The sequence below is a fragment of the Natrix helvetica genome (genome assembly GCF_964273705.1).
Source record: "Natrix helvetica genome assembly, chromosome: 1".
Classification (NCBI taxonomy): Eukaryota; Metazoa; Chordata; class Lepidosauria; order Squamata; family Natricidae; genus Natrix; species Natrix helvetica.
In genome coordinates this window covers 244,453,555-244,471,327 of record NC_138548.1, presented here as the reverse complement: position 1 = coordinate 244,471,327, position 17,773 = coordinate 244,453,555, and the positions used below count along the sequence as shown (strand labels likewise).

Sequence of the window (17,773 nt, the reverse complement as noted above, 5' to 3'; positions counted from 1 at the left end):
CCCTGGATCACGTGGCTGCACTGGCGAGATCACCCCTCATTCGGCTGGCCCTCCCCCACACCCTTCGGCCTTACCTTCAGCCGCAGTGGTGTAATCGGAAGTTCAGCTCAACCGGTGAAATAACTAACCAGAAGTGCCGCTGGAATGAATGCTCACTGGAAGATAAGGCCGACGGTAAGGGGCCGGATGAGGGGCAAGGCTGAATCCCACCACTTTGCTGGCCAGATACTTTGCATTTGCAGGCCATATCGGCCCGCAGGCTATACTTTGAGGATCTATGTGATAAATCATTCCCCTGTTTTTGGTGCTTCCCATCTATCTTCTCTTCTTCTTTTGCCATATCTGTCATCGGATGTTGGCGATCCTATTTTTATCAACAGACGCACGAAAAAGTGCTGCTGAGTTTTGTCCCAACCAGTCCCTTAGATTTTGAAGCCATGAGGTTCTTCTTCTGCCTGGACCTCGTTTGCCTTTAACCTTTCCCTGGACGATTAAGTGAAGGATGACGTATTTTTCCGGGTTTCGCATCACATGTTCAAAATATTCTTTCACTTTTTAATGGTTTTGATTATTTCCCTTGGTTTTTCCAGGCGGCTTATCATCTCCTCATTATTATCATCTCCACATTCCCATCTATGCAGGGAAGTTATTAGATGCTCATGGAATGTACAAGCCTCCCTGTGCTTGCCTTTTCCATTTAGTATTTGGTACCGTGTCTCCCCGAAAATAAGACCGGGTCTTATATTAATTTTTTCTGCAAAAGACACATTAGGGCCATCATGTCGAACCTTTTTTGGCTCGCGTGCCATAAGGGGGGGAGCGGAGGGGGCGTCATACGCGGGCATGCCGCACCCATAATGCAACGCACGAAACACCCCCCAGTGCGTATGCGCACATAAGAGGCACTCCCCCTATTTTTTGCATACTTTTTTCACTCTCCCCAGACTCCAGAGGCTTTATAGGAGCCTGGGGAGGACGAAAAAAGCTTCCCCTCCCCAGAGGCCCTTCGGAGGCTTCAGGGACCTTCAGGAGGCTTCCCTGAAGCCTCCAAAGGGCAAAAAGTGACCGGGCCGTTTTTCATGCTCCGGAGACTTCCGGGAAGTTCCTGAAGCCTCCGGAGGGCCTCCGGGGCGGGCTCTTTTCGCCCTCCCCAGGCTCCTATAAAGCCTCTGAAGCCTGGGGAGGGCGAAAATGGCTTTAAAAAAGGGTGAACTCAGCTGGCCAGCGCGCGCACGTGCCTGTCCCTGTTTGCCTTTCTTAATTTTATATGCTCCACTTATTTAACCTTTTTATTTCATTTAAAAAGAAATAATGGCTCGTTCCATTGCAGAAACTATTAATATACTTTCTGAAGTGTTTCCTCTTTTCAATTTCCTCAGAAGTAGCAGTTTTCTGATGAGGATACAATTTTATAGAACAATGTCTTTATGAATAGCAGAACCAAGGGGAAATACTGTGCACAGGCTAAGGACTTCTTGAAAGGGCAGATTGTATGCCATAATACTCCATATTCTTTGTTAAGAAAATACAGACGCTGAATCCTGAAAGTATTGTGCAGATTAATTTACTAGGCGTGTTTGCTTTTCTGCATAATTTACATCACCTTGTCTAGTTGTAGGAGATGCACAGAATTGCATACTTTTACTTCTAGAACTTCTTATCCAACTGCATTGTACTTGATCAGATTTTATCTTGTATTAAAGATTCTATCTTCTACAACCTCTGAGACTTCGTCCTTTGTGTGACAAATTGGAGAGGAAATGGATTTTTCTCAGCAAAATCATTGAAACAGAACATTGATAGAATGGTTTGAGGATACCAAATGCAATTCTGTATTAAGCTAAATTAAGCATGCTGGCTGAGGAACTTTGGGAGGGTCCACACATCTTAAAGTTACTGAGTTTGAAAAACACTGAACTAAATGAACAAAATCTGAATTTTCAGGCTGGGTTTTTTTGTTCGTTTTGCATTTATGAAGGTTTGGGAGGATTTAAGGGTCAAATTGGTGTCTTAAACCAAATATTATTTCATCCCTTACATTTCTGCCAATGTGACCCTCAAGTTAATTGTGACCATAATCTCTATGATATCTGAATTACACTTCTGCCTTGCAATCCGTGAAAGCATCTCTAATTCGCATCTTGTAAAAAAAAAAAGTTAGAAAATCAGGGAATTATCATCTAAATTTCCACAAAGATGGGAAATCTCTCCACAGTCACAGGTCACACTTAAAAACAAACTTTTTTTTCAGCCTCTAGGGCACGGATGGCTAACCTTTTTGTCACCGTGTGCCAAAAGCACTTATGCACCTATAATGCAATGCGCACACAACCCCCTATATGCCCCCTGTGCATGTGCACGCCCACCCCCATGCTCCCCTGCATATGTGCGTGTGACCCCCATACTCCCCCCACCTCTGCACAAGCATGCATCATCTCCCATGTGTGCCACCCCCATGTATGCACGCACGACCCCCAAACATGTGCCCTGCCCCCCATGCATGCACGCGTGACTCCCGCATGCACCCCAGAGACCGAAAACCAGCAGGCTGGCGGGAGGTGCATGCACATGCGCGGTGGAGCTGAGCTGGCCCAGGTGTCATAGGTTCGCCATCATGGCTCTAGGAGACTAGAGAGGTTTGATGCCCTGACCGGAGGATCAGCCTTAGCATTTTTGCTTCTTTTTATGAAGTTTCAAATGGATGGTAGTAAAATCAATGTATTAAGGTTACTGAGTTCACAAAATGTCTATTTACTCTTTTTGGGGGGGATCAAGAAAATTAAAAACCTGTCGTATAAACTGGTGATTTGAATTTCAGAAGAAGTTAAGCATTATAGCCATGGGGCTTTAATGCTTAATAAAGAAGAGGAATTACACTGCAGCTCATCTAGTTAGCTTCTGGAACTGTCTCTGCGTGAACTTTGGAAGGTTATTTCAATACAGCAAAAAACAGAAAACAAACCCAAGGACAATTGGTACTGAGATTGAGGCTTCTGGATCGGTTGGACATGGAATTGGTTGGACATGGAATAGATACCTGGCTGTTTCCTTTTTCTTATCACTGGGATAAAAGGAACTTTTTAACTATGGTTCAGGCTCTTTTCAACCAAATTTCTTTCCCCTTTCCTTCCCTTCCTTTTTTGATATTCAACTTTTCCGACCTCCCCCGAGAGATTGGCATTTTGGGATCCAAGCCTGTGCTTTGCTTTTGCATTCCCATTTTATTGATGGGGTAAAAAAAAAAACAAGACTAAATTCTGTGCTTATCAAGATGAAACAAAGACTCCGAGGAATAGAAGCCCCTATCTGGATGAACCTTGCAAAGAGGCTGAAAGAGAGGTGACCTTTTTATGTTTCCAAGAAGAAGGCTACTTTTTGGCAAGCATACAGACCTTGATTAACGAAGTCTGAGAATAAAATGCCCTAACTGAGAATGCTTGTAATGCAGCAGGCCCTCACAGCCAGCATCTCACCCTGATGACATAATAAGGAAGATGCTTTGCTTTAAAAATTCCATGAGACTTCTGAAGCAGGGGTGAAATCCTCCCGGTTCGGCCCAGTTTGGCCAAATCGGTAGGAACAATTGTCCCTGGTTCTGCGAACTGGTAGTAAAAAAAATAAAGCTTCTAAGGATCGTGAGGCTCAGTTGTGAGGCGCGTGATCATGGGAAGCTTTTTTCCCTGCTTTTTAAAGCATTTTTTTCCTGCCAGTTCAGGCGAATAAGCAAGAAAAAAAATGCTTTAAAAAATGGGAAAAAAAGAGCTTCCGATGACCACACAGATCAGTTGTGAGCCATGCGATCATCAGAAGTCCCCCCCCCAAATTTTAAAAGCATTTTTTTCCTGCCTATTCGCCCAAACCAGCAGGAAAAAAATGCTTTAAAAAAGTGAAAAAAAGTTGGCCACGCCCACCCAGTCACATGACCACCCCCACCAAGCCACGCCCAGAGAACCGGTGGGCAAAAAAATTAGATTTCACCATTGTTCTGAAGGTATAAAATTTGAGCTAGTCGGGCTTATTTTGTGGCATTTTTTTTCTGTTTCACAAAACAAAAGCTCTTTGCGACTCTGCCTCTTCCAATAACATTGGAATAACATTATTAAAGCGAAACTTCTTTTGAACTCAATTGGTTCCTTTTTTTTTTTTTAAGGAGCAAACACCTTTTCCTTTCTGGACAGCATTGCGCCATAGTAATGTTCTTACTAGAGCTACTCCAAAGCTACATTTGCAGATTCTAAGACTGCTTGTCCTGTTGTTCAAGTTTCTTATTTGTAATAGGACTCTTCCTTTCAACTGACTGAAATAATGTCTTTCTTTGTCTTAGGAAACACGATGTATCTTATGCAAAGGACTCTAATCAGGAGATGAATCACATGGATGAAAGTCCAGGAGAAACAGAACTCATGTTAAATATTCCCACTAAGCAGAAAGAGCCTTCCTTTTTCAAAGCCTTACTCAGAACTTTTGGCCCTTATTTTTTAATTGGCTCCTTCTTCAAAGTAATCCAAGATCTGTTGTCTTTTGTCAATCCCCAGTTGTTAAGGTGAGCTCCATTTTCAACCTTCGTTCTCATGGGCAAGAGAATTTCCACACTCTTTTTAAGATTATGTGTTAGTACAGCCTTCTGCAGTCATTTGGGGAATCTGGGAACATGATCCCCAAGACATGGGGGGAGGGGGAGGAAGCCAAATTGGAGAAGATTACTTGTGAATAAAAATGATAGTTTAAATGGAATATGTGGAGGTTTCCCCTCTAGACCTCCTAATAACATGAATAGGAGGTTACATAATATTCTCCTTATCCTATGTTTCTCTCCAATTCACTGTTAGACTTGCTCACATTCAAAATGCATTTTCTAAGGGGAAATCAATTCTGTTTGGAATCTCTGTTCAGATTCCCAAGTGTAAGTTGGGAGTGTAAAAATTACACATGTGCATAACTTCGCTGCAAGTGTGATATTGTGAAGCTGTAATTGGCTTCAGTTCTCAGCATCTGCACCCTCCATATGAATCCAAGGAAACCTTATACTTGTGTTATTTTCATACGCTGAAATGGACAAGCTGTGGCCCTCCAGGCAGTGCCAAATTGCAGATTTCTGCAACTTCGGCCAGCACAGCGGAGAAGTAAGGGATTTCGAAAATTGAATATTTGGCAATTGAACAATATTTCAAAGATCATAGCTTGCCGATCTCTGCTTTATGAATGCAGGTCCTTTTCACTTTAAATGTTTTAATGGAAAGCAAAAGCATTACAAAATAAAGAAAGCATTTGAGATTATATTTTGGCCATAATTGGACACATGAATAAAGTTTTGGTTCTTTCACAAAGGTAAAGTTTGTTTGTTTGAGGGCTCCAGAGGTGGGTTCCTACCGGTTCAGACCTGTTTGGCCGAACCAGTAGTGGTTTGGCAGCCTGGGTTGCTAGAACCGGCAGCCACCCAGGCCTGCCACACCCATGAACTGGTTCTCCTACTGGGTCGCCATCTTGATTTTCGGTATTTTGTGATTGCACAAATTTTTTTGTTTTTCTTTTTTTAACGTTTTGTGCTATTTTTGTGCCAATGCGCACGCGCGCAGGGTACTCACCGAACCGGCAGTAATGCCGGGAGCAACCTACCCCGGGGGGGAGGGGCTACTCTACCAGCGGGCTAAAAGGCAGTGATGTTTTGCTCTGCCCCATTAATCTTTTTTTTAATTTTATTTTCCTCCCTGTGTTGACTGTTTATTTCAATCTTCTATTTAAACAGCATGTTAATTAGCTTTGTGAAGAATGAAAATGCTCCCTTATGGTGGGGATACCTGATTGCGGTGTTGATGTTTCTCTCTGCTGTGCTACAGACAATAATCCTTCACCACCATTTCCAGTACTGCTTCATTACTGGAATGAGGCTGAGAACTGGCATCATAGGAATGGTCTATAGAAAGGTAAGAGTAAGCGTCAGAGGTGGGTTTCAAAACTTTTTAGAACCTCTTCTGTAGGTGTGGCCTGCTTTGTGGGAGTGGCTTGCCAGCCATGTGACTGGGTGGGAGTGGCTTGCCAGCCACGTGACCGAATGGGAATGGTTTGGCAGTCATGTCACTGGGTGGGTGTGGCCAACTTGTAAAATGTGGTGAAACTCACTTAACAACGCTCTTCCTTAGCAACCAAAATGTTGGCTCAGAAACTGGCATTTGAAGCACACAAGCTTTAAAGCAGTCAAGTTACAAGACCCTTGCACCCCTAACCCTTTAGAAAAAAAAACACCAGGAGTGTTCAAACATGACAGCTTTAAGACTTGTGGACTTCAGCGCCCAGAATTCCTCCTCCAGTCATGTTGGCTCAGGAACTCTGGCATTGAAGTGTGCAATTCTTAAAGCTGTCAAGTTACAAGACCCTTGCACCCCTAACCCTTTAGGGAAAAAAACTTGAGGGGTGTTCAAACTTGACAGCTTTAAGACTTGTGGACTTCAACTCCCAGAATTCCTCCTCTCTTTCTTCGTGATGATGTACGGACGGGCGGGGGGAGGGAGCTGGAACCGGTTCTAAACGGCACTGTAGATTTGTGGAACCTCTTCTATAGAAGAGGTTAGAACTTGCAGGAACCCACCCCTGGTAAGTGTGTATCCTAACATAATAGGAGAGATCACAGACAGTCTAGAGCCCAGAGACCTTTGGGTTGTGTTTTCTCTCAAAATAAGAATGAGTACACTAGAACTGTTGGCTGTAGATCAAATATTTATCTCTGTGTGTATATATACACTCTCGCAGGGTCTGAAGTAGTTTAATATTTAGTTGACTTTCCTGCCGCAAGTACAGTCAACAAATGACAAATGAGTGTTGGATAGCTGTGCATATAAAGTTCATCCTGATAGACTTTTGCTGCTTTTTGATAAATTAATGAGTCAGCCCTAGAGCTAGTTTGCCAAATTAGAGCAATTTTTGTATTTTAAACTGTGTGTCATATTCAGCTATTTATTACTCCAGCACTGTTCTGTTTCAAAATACTCTTCCATCTACCAGCTGCTGCTTAGTACAGAAAAGCATCAAGTAAGGAAGAGCTAATTATGTTATCAATGTTAGCTATGCTTTGGCCTGATATTAATTGCAAATAATTTAAAGATTAATTGTTCACCAAATGCTGCTACATCAGAATCTATAAATGGCATGCGCCAGCAGTTGGAATTCCCTTCCCTGTGGAAATGTTGCATCTGCACATGCCCATTTCCTTATGTACATGCGCAGTGCTGGTGCATTACATTGGGGCAGGTGGGCTGAGCCTCCTGCAGCCGCTGCTACCGGTTTACCTGAACCGGAGAGAACCGGCTAAATACCATCTCTGGTATGCGCCACTATAAAAAGGAATGGAAATAATTAGATTAGGCAGAACAAAGTGTAACTATAATAATAAAATAGTTTAGAAAATGATGCTTTGCACAATACTGACACGGTAGGGCCCTCCCCCAAGAAGTTTATAATTTTAAATTTCTGTTCCAGCCATGAGAAAAGATGAAAAAGAGAGATGAGTACCAGGAAGATGCATTCAATTTAATTACATGAATCCAGTCTTAATTTCAATGGGAAATGAAAATTGGCTTTGTAAGATTGGTCTCAAAAAAGGTTCTGAGGCAGGTTTTTTGAAGGAAACAAACTTTTCTTCAAGTTGTAGAATTTAAAAAAGGAGATATTTGCAGAGGTTTTTGCAGAGGCTTTCTAAGCAAATAAAACCAATCGAGTCATTTAACAGAGTAAAAGACTTTTGTATAACCAACATGAAACATTGGAAAACTCTCCCTGCTTTGCAGGTATAGATTGAATTTGGGACCAGACAGCTATGAATGTGCCAACCTGGGCCTATAGGGCAAGACCAAGGAAGACTTTAAAACTAAAGACAAACCATTTTGTGCAGGATTTATACAAAGACTAACTAGTAGTACTGTAGCTGACCCAGGTCAGAATGACGAGGTGAATCAGGTGCAACCAAAAGGAAAACGAAATATAAGATCATTGTTATTACTGTGCAAGATGAATTCAAATTCAAATTCAAACCTTTATTGTCAGAGTACAATATGCGTGCAATGAGATTGGCTGAGCCTCCCTTCGTGCACATACCCCGCAACACAATACAACTCACAGTGAAAGACAAAAAATCCCTAGCCCAGTGAATGCTACTAACGAACACCCAGTCCTATGGCACCTTGTGAACTTAATTGCACGTCGAACATAAACAGCATATAATCCAGAGATTTTGCTAAGTGGGTAGAATGGAAAGGCTACATTTGGCTTTGTGGCAAAGGAAGAACAATCTGAATTGGTTAAGGCTAAAACAGAGGGAGCCAAGCAGAGGAGGAAGACTTTGGAGAATGGATTTTGGGCAAAAACATGAGGCCTCTGCCATTTCTAATTCTGCTCTGCTCTGCTCCATGGTCTAGTTCAGTGTTTCTCATCCTTGGCAGCTTGAAGGCAGTTTTGCTGGCTGAGGAATTCTGGAAATTGGAAGTCCACACATCTTTTAAGTTGCCAGGATTGAAAAACACTGGTCTGATTATGAGCCGTGGTGGTGCAGTGGTTAGAGTGCAGTACTGCAGGCTACTTCTGCTGCCTGATGGCTGCCTGCAGTTTAGCAGTTTGAATCTCATTAGGCTCAAGGTTGATTCAGCCTTCCATCCTTCTGAGGTCGGTAAAATGAGGACCCACATTATCCCCCTATAAATAAATACCCGGACAATGCTGGGCTATCGGCTAGCCATATATAAAAATGGATCTTTTCTAATTGACTGTCCATTAATCTCAGCAAGAAAAAAAATCTGGTTTTAGTTGAATGTTGATCTTTAAAATTCTTTGCTTCTGAACTCAGAAATTTCTGGCTTTTTTTTTTACAAGTCCACTAGGCATGATAAAACAACCCTTGGCCTTGTCCATATTTCCAGGATAAATTTGAACAATTTTTATACATTCTAAATATTTTTTCTGCAGTCATATACCAGCAGAACATCATTATAAAAAATCTCTTTCAGATTATAACATAATGTAAATTTCAATCTTTTACTCCTATATTTTCCCACTGTTCATCAATACATGGTGTCCAAAATTGTTAGCCCATTTTATCATACAGCACACTTTCACTTGTTCTTCTTCCATTTCAAATTTCAATAACAGTTTAGGTGTTCATTCTTTCTACATAGTTCAACTTCAAATTCTGTCTTGTGTCACTCAGTTCCAAATGGCCTTAATTCTTTCCCTTAACTGTGCATCCAAAAACCATTTAAAACTGAATCCCTCTGCAACCAATTTGCTCTCTTGATTTCATCTTATTTTCTCAATATTCCTGCTCTAACAATTCTTAATAAGCTAATTACTTTTCTTTACCTGCTGTTTCTTTCCTATAAAATACTTCTTGTGCTGAAATCCATAAAGGCATTTCCAGGAACCATGCGGGTTATATCTGTTCCATATTATCAATATGGCACTTCCAATCCAATGATTCTTAAAATTACATTGAGTTTAACTTTATCATAATATAGAAAACCATGCTATCCGAATCTCAGATTGTGCTCTTTTAATTCTAAAATTCTCTTATTTCTTCAGGAAAACCCACACTTTCATCCAGACTGAGCACACTTTTATCCATTCTTATTACCGTTCACGCACACAATACACATCTGTCTGTCTGTCTATCTATCTATCTATTTCAAATTGTGTATCTAGAGAAATAAATTTTTGGCAACTGAAAATCACTCTTGAATGATTAGTCAGCCCCTCATGAATAAGTGAGCGATGCATGTTTGTAATGAGATTTAGCATCAACACATATTCTAAGCTATGTTCATATATGCATAAAGTTCTTAGTAGCCTTCACAGCTGCTTCTGAAAGCTTCATGAATGACTCTCCTTTGAGTAGAACCATTTTATTATTCAGATGTTTTGCATGCTTCCCATTCAATTATTCAGATGTTTTGAATGTCCCCCCCATTCAATTATTCAGATGTTTTGCATGTTCTCCAAGCTATTTGCATAACTAAGATTGTATTTAGATAAGTGGGCTTATGTTTGAATATACAAATGAATGACTAACCCAGGAAAGAAGCTGGGCTTTTTTTTTCATGATTATTCTAGAGAATAACTGCCAGATATATCTTAAGGCATGATGCTGACTAGAGTTAATGGGCTTATGTTTATGCATTCAAATAAATAACTGATGTGGGAGAGAAACTTTACTGCAAACAACATTTGCTAGGTAGTTTATAAGCCACAGATCAGTGGACATTGGATGTGTTTGGAATATCATATTATGGGGATCAATAAGTAGAGTGATAAATATTTTATTATTGCTTTATTTTTACCTATTTTATATTCACCTTTATCATTTTTATACATAATTCAAGACAGCAAACACATCTAATATTCCTTGCTTCTCCTATTTTCCCAATAACAATAAAAGGTGATTGGGCTGAAAGAGAGTAAATGGCCCAATGTTACCTAGCTGGCTTTCATCACTTTAGAACTCACAGTCTCCCAGTTTCTAACCTGGCACCTTAACCCACTAGACCAAATGACTGCCTTATTATGAAAGTCATTACATCCCCTGCCAAAAACAAAATGATGTGTTTCAAATATTACTTTATCATATTAGATTTATATCCTTTTTTGTCAGATCCTCAAGGCAACATGTATGTTACTGCCTGCTGCAATTTTACTGCCTAATTTCATAATGGAAAATAATTTGGACTGAGTGAGGGGTGACCAAACCAAGTGAGCTTTAATAGCTAAAGGCAGACTGAACAACATCTCTCTGTCCTAAAGACTTACATTGTCATATTTCTATATTGTATCTCAGACGTTCATGCAACAACCCTATAGGGCTGACCCTGTTCTTTTATTATTATAGCTGGGGAGATGGAGGGAATTGTTTCCCCAGATGTAGGTAACTAAAAGATGAAAAATACATATGCAAGTCAGGGGGCGGGGGGGAATCTACCAATATCCCCTTAAGCCATGTTGCAGAAAACACATTTCATGAGTGAGAGTAAAAACATATAGTTAAAATGTTTTCCTGAATCATTTGTATTATAGAATACTTTTTTGAAATTACACTCTTTCTGAAAGGCAGAATAGCATTTCAAAAGCATGCAAATGTGAGTAGATAAATCGGTACCACTTTGGTGGGAAGGGAGCAGCATTCTGTGTGCCTTAGCATATAATCATGCTTGGCAATATAACCACAGAAGTGTCTTCGGACGATGCTGGCTCCTTGACTATGAAACAAAGATGAGTAGAATCTCCCTGCAGTTAGACACAACTGGATAGGGGAAAACTTTACCTTTTTTATAGATAAAACAGAGATTATCAATACCTTATTGATCATTTATCATGTTGGCCAATTGCTCCTAAAAGAAAATTTTTCTGTTTTCTTTCTGATCCTTTTAATTCAAAAGCTAAGTCACCCAACTACATTCCAAAACCAGTAACTGGAATATGGCAAAAAAGAAGAAAGAATTGGGAACAAAAAAGATAAATTGGTTTGGTTTACATTTATTTAAAATGATTATTTAAGAATATTTCCCTTTGTTACATTAAAAATTACAATATGTTGAAGAATTTTGGAATGCTCTGAGGACTACGTGCAAGTTTTGGGGGGCTGCTTTGGATTAATTTAGTGTAAGATTTTGCTGGTGGTTTCAGAATATGCAGAATATAGCTGAAGACATACTGAATCACTGTCCCGATCCCTTGACAGGCAAATTATATGAAAGGCTATGCTATATGCTATAATAATTGACATGAGGTTCAGTCTGCTGCAGTCTGTTGGAGGGTCAACGTAGAGAGAAAGCCAGATTCAAATCCCTACATGGCCATGAAGTTCACTGGATAAGCCTGGATGAATCATTATTTATCAGGATTAAACAGTGGAGAAGAGGAATATTTGCACCGTCATGAGCCTTTTGGAAGAAGAAGAGAATGCATAATGGAATTCTTCTCCCTGTCTTCTTAGTCTTTAGTCATCACCAACTCAGCAAAGCGCTCTTCCACGGTTGGAGAAATTGTCAACCTGATGTCAGTGGATGCCCAGAGATTCATGGACCTGACTACCTTCCTCAACATGCTGTGGTCTGCACCACTTCAAATTTTCCTTGCTTTATACTTTCTCTGGCAGGTATAGAACTTTCTCTTTGATTTGTTGCTATGCAAAACTAACGTGTTAAACCTGACCTTGTGTTAGAGAAACTCTAGTAGAGGAAGTCGTCACACAACAACTGGTTGCTTCCGGTATAATGAAAATCACGTGTTTTTGCAACTTTCTTAATAATAAAGTGGTTAACTGAGGATACAATACCCTATGGCCGTGATGGCGAACAGGTGGAATGTAGCGATCTCTCTGTGGGCACACGAGCCGTCGCCCTAGTTCAGTTCCACTGCGCATGCGCACATGCTTCCCGCCAGCCAGATAGTCATCTGGCCCAGGGAGGGGCGTGCATGAATACATTGGGGGTGGGGCGAATGCATGGGTGGGCAAATGTGCATGTACAGGGCTCATGCTCCAGGGGGCACATGCACAGGGGTTGCACATGCATTGCATTTTGGGGATTTGAGCACGCATGTGCATTCACACGCGCACACACACTTTGGACACTTGATCCGGAAAAGGTTAGCCATCACTGCCCTATGGAGATTAGTAGCAATAGAGTTAGATTTCAAGAGCTGCAATTGGAATATGGAAGGTACTGTCGTAATGCTGGTAAAAGAGAAATGGTTTTAGGAATGGGAGATAGGGAGAATTCTTACCTCATTCTTCCTGTTCATTAAAATATTTATACTTAGCTAGTGTTGACATCTTATCTGTTTTGTAATACCATTATAAAAGTCCCATGCAAATAAAAGTATTCCATTGATAAGCTACTAATGGTGACTGGAAAGAATCGGGATAAAAAAATACAAGTTCTACACAACAGCTAAAAATACACAATTTTTTGGCACATTCTTGGCACCATTATAATCTCTGGTTCATTCACTACTGTGAAAGTTATCTCAAACAGAAAAACAGCTTTGGGCGGCACATGTTGTGCTGTCATCTCTGTACAGTACCTTGCTTGCCACCAAAGGGTATATTTGTTTGTCGTTATATTTTTAAAAGTGAAAACAGCAACATGTTTCTGTCTAGAGTGCCAATGAAAAGCAGCCAAGGCCCTGTTTTGAAAAAGCAAAACAAAAACACCAAGTTTTCATATTCCTATGTATTCTACACTGTAGAGAAAAAATGAAAATCGCTTGTGAGAAGACAAGAGTGTTTGTGACCAACAACAGCCCTTGTTGTTGAAGAGCTCCTGATGATTTAAAGCCTACAAGTTTTTCTGAAGAGTAGCAAATGATGACTTCCACCATGTTTTCAATTCAAGTGACCAGAATAATAACAGGTGTATTTTATATTCTTTTAAGACTTTAGGGTCTTCTGTGTTTGCGGGAGTGGCTGTGATGGTTCTACTCATCCCACTGAATGCTGTGATTGCTATGAAAACTAGAGCTTTCCAGGTAGGTATCTGTCCATAGAGATCATTCCTAATGAAGTTCTGCCCCGAATGACAATTGTTTTCATACTGATCAGAAGAGCAACATGCCTTCATCATGGAGAGCTTGTCTATGCATCTCCTTTCATGGTTTTAGATCTAGGCTTTTCCTTGACCTTAGTCTGTTGGTGGCTCTTCACTAGTCTAACAAATTAAGCTGAACGTAACTAAGAACTTGTTTATTTTCTGCACTGTATATACAGTTGGTTTGCCATATCTTTCTTCAGGATATTTTTTCAATTTCCCAGTCTAGACTATAGTCCTAGGATTTCCTGGTGATTTGCATAATTTTTCAAGATCACATGAAATGCAGTCTTAAAGCAATAAAATCAACACAATATTTCTATGTAAAAGATCCATTGTCTTTTCAAGGTTTATTGGATTAAAATGCTTAGCATACATCTGAACAGGAGAAGGAATCAAGCAAGCATCTCCACTAAGGCCATTTTGTAAACTAGAACTGTTAAAGTGGTCAGAGGTAAACAATTATACCATCCAGTCCACCTATTCTGTCGACCCAATTGGATGCACAGTGATAACTAATTGGGTGCATACATTGTACGCAATGTTTCAGGTCAAAAATGGAGAAGTGATCTTATAAATAAAAAAATATTTAAAAGCTAATTTTTCAATTAAATTGAATTTCAATTTTAAAAATAAATTTAAATTTTAAATCTTAAGTTTTTTTTACAAAGTAATTTGACCATGATTAGTAAGTTCATATTTGTGTGTAAAACTGTAAAGAGAATTCATACCTTTGGCAGTTATCGTGTGTTAAAGAGTTATCTATGCCAGGGAGGGTACAATTTGATCATATCTCAAATATTAATTTTTATAGTCTATAATATTTAATTTGTGATTTGCACTACTATCTGGTAGATACATGAAACTGTAGTGATAAACTTCATTTAAATCATTGATTGAAATTATAAAATTGAAGTTTAGAAACTCTGTTATGTATAAAAGCTTATAATATTAAAAAAGTAAGTCAAATTTAGTTAAACTAAGACCAAAAAATAAAAATGAAATGATGACGGATATTGTTAAATAAATGATTGATAATGATAATGTAAAATTTGTATTGGCATGATAAAAGGGAAATTGGATATAAATTGTAAACAGTGATTAAGAAAGGAGGTCTAGAAACTTTGTTATTAAACATAATTAATTTTTTATTTAGAAAGTGTCATAAAGATGTAATGTTGCTGGATGATATTGAGAGTAGATAACGGAATGCCATCATGTGGTTTCCTTTAAATTTTGGAATATTTTATATAAAGGGACATAAAAACAATCATAGTCATATGAAGATTGAGATATGATAATAGTAATATATATAAATATATTTGATTTAAAACATATAACTTGATATGAATTGTAGGTGATGACTGTGGAAGGGATGCACGAAAGCTCTTTGTAACCAATTGACACACTCTTTATAATTTGTAATTGAAGATATTTTTGTGGTGTTTCTTGTGTTTTGTCTGTTTGTGTTTATTGAAAAATGAAAAAAAAATTTTTTTTTAAAGTTTATTTTTCTGGTAACCAATACAGCTGCTTCCAACACTAGGCAAAAATGCCATGCTTGAACAAAGCATGTGGTGATATTTTTAAAGTACCAGTTTCCTCTTCAAGATTCTTTTCCATCTGATTTTATAGAAATCTCTCTGTAAGAAGCACAGGAGAAAGAGGTTTAAAAGGCACTGAGTAATGATATTCTTTATATTCGCTTAGGTAGAACAGATGAAGTACAAAGATGCCCGCATTAAGCTGATGAATGAAATTCTAAGTGGCATAAAAGTACTCAAGCTCTATGCTTGGGAGCCATCCTTTGCAGAAAAAGTACTAGAGATTCGGAAGAATGAACTTCGGGTTTTGAAGAAATCTGCCTATTTAAATTCTATATCAACCTTTGCGTGGATCAGCGCGCCATTTCTGGTAGGTCTTGTATGAACAACTATTCTTGTGCTTTCCCAAATACATTAAAGGTCAGTTTTAGAAAGGGTTGCTTAGATAGATCTTGGACCACTCACCATGGACAAATTGCTGCAGAATAACTTGCATTGTATTAATTATTTCATTAAGTTACTTTTATTATTGGTGAAAACCATGTTTTCATCAAAATTATTTTAACTCTTATATTTCTGGATTGATTTTCTTTACTTTATTATTATTGGACACAGTTCCACTGAAATTAATTTAACTTTTGTATTTGTTGAATTGTCCTCGTGGCAAGTTGTCCCATGGTGAGTTAGCTGTGTCAAGTTGACTCATCCATACTTAGATACTCTTCATGGAAGGCAGGGGGTATTTGAAGATTGGTTCCATCTTTGAAGGGACTAAGAGAAGGAAATTCTGAGCTACCTAAAAGAAATTGCGCTTCGACAGAAACAGAAGATGGCTGGACTTAAGTAGGTCTCTTAGCAGAGCAATCTACCATTGTAGATAATTTTTGTCATAACTGAAATATAATCATGAGGGATAAACAGAGAGAGACCATTATCTCGCTAGACTTTTTCTTCTGCCAAATTCTGACAACTATTTATCAGATAATCAAAATAGAACAGCATTGCTAATAGACCCCAGATATAATTGTTTGAAAACCCTGAAGAAATGTAGATTTGGAAGTGAAATAAATGAATTAGCAGTAGCCATAGTCAGTCTACCTCTTGCAATGGCTAGCCAAATGCTTCCCCAAATCCATACAGAATATGTATGCCCAATTTTCTTCTCTTGAAGATCCTGGTCAGAAAGAAGTGCATGATTGTTTTAAGAAAACTACTTGAAAAGTTAACTAAATGCTAAAACATTTCTGAAATTCAATGTTAATTTAAGTTTATACATCAGTTTTATATTTAAACTAGCAAAAACCAATTTTCAGTTCTTAACTTTTTTTGTCTTTACTCTAACCAGCTTCCCACCAAATTTAGCCACCAGCAGCATCATGAAAATGTAGGTGTCGAATGAGAAAGAATCTTCAGGGATTGTGCCCAGCCTTTAAGAAGGCATCAGCTTGCTTAAGAGATTTAAGTAGAAACTGTAAACTAGGGTGTCTGTTGTTGCATCCATTTGATGGAATTAAAAAGTTACACTAATATAATTCAATGCCAAACCTCTATTTTGTGCAAGCTGATCATCCCAATTGCCTGTTTTAAGTTTTACTTATCTAGTGAGGAAACTGTAACAGGGAAAACCTTCCTAGATAAATCATAACAATCATGCCTCACCTTACTTTCTTCAGCTTTTGGAGAAGTTCTCCAAGTTTCTTTGAAGTGGCCCCATCTTTCTTCCTTTATAACAGAGCAACCTAAGACAGGGGGTTAATTTTCATTCTTACATTTCCAGTCTAAAAAGTAAAAATTCAAAGCCAAGGGTTGTTGATTTGTTGTTTAACCAGTCTGTGCTTTCTGGTTTCCAGGTTGCCTTGACCACCTTTGCTGTCTATGTCAGTGTGGATGAGAAGAATGTTCTTGATGCCGAGAAAGCCTTTGTGTCACTCTCCCTATTTAATCTCTTAAGGTTCCCACTCAACATGCTTCCTCAGGTCATTAGTAATATTGTACAGGTAAGAATGGGCTTTTTTTAAAAAAATTGCACTGAATGCAAAGAGGACTGTAAGACTGACTCTCTCGTCCCCTATAATTAAGACCAATGGCTGGCTTATGTAGAACGCCACTATCACAATATGGCTGTAGCAATATATGTCTTGAGCACACCCAAATTTAACTCTTGTTACAGTTCTTACTTTCTACACAGTTTCTTGTAGGCATCATTTTAAAAAAGCTCAGGCAATATGCTGACTGATTGATCACTGGACTGGGTTACTTGGAGAATATTAACTCAGTTTTACTAATAATGCAACCACTGGGTTCTTTTCTGGAAGTAACTCAGAGTGCTACTTTTAAGTTGGAAATGCCATCACTTTTCAGTAGCTAACTTGTTACATTAAGAACTTCTCAGAGATTCTGAAGCGTGACTGACTCTCACTAGTATATGACAGGCAACCACCTATAACAAGGTCTTTACATTCATGGCCCCAATGTTTTAAATTTCCTCCCTAGAATATCTCACTTCGTTTTTTGGTAGGTTGGTATTGCGGTATTGTTGTGGGAAACTTCAAAATCTTTGGGGAAACTGGTGTGGATGGTTATTATTCTTAATGTTCTTTATTTGTTGGGAAATAAGAGTGGGATTATTTTGCTGATATTGAAATTTATGTATTCGATATTTGATTG

General features: G+C 38.9%; 1 protein-coding gene across 1 annotated transcript in view; it reads left to right on the top strand.

Annotated features, from left to right (window-relative positions):
* Positions 1 to 17,773, top strand: part of ABCC3 (ATP binding cassette subfamily C member 3) — an 86,421-nt gene that overhangs the window by 32,091 nt on the left and 36,557 nt on the right. The window contains exons 8-13 of the mRNA XM_081937202.1: positions 4,325 to 4,543; positions 5,747 to 5,924; positions 11,969 to 12,130; positions 13,411 to 13,507; positions 15,277 to 15,476; positions 16,957 to 17,103. Of these exons, the coding sequence (XP_081793328.1) occupies positions 4,325 to 4,543; positions 5,747 to 5,924; positions 11,969 to 12,130; positions 13,411 to 13,507; positions 15,277 to 15,476; positions 16,957 to 17,103 (1,003 nt within the window). The remainder of the gene's footprint in view (positions 1 to 4,324; positions 4,544 to 5,746; positions 5,925 to 11,968; positions 12,131 to 13,410; positions 13,508 to 15,276; positions 15,477 to 16,956; positions 17,104 to 17,773) is intronic.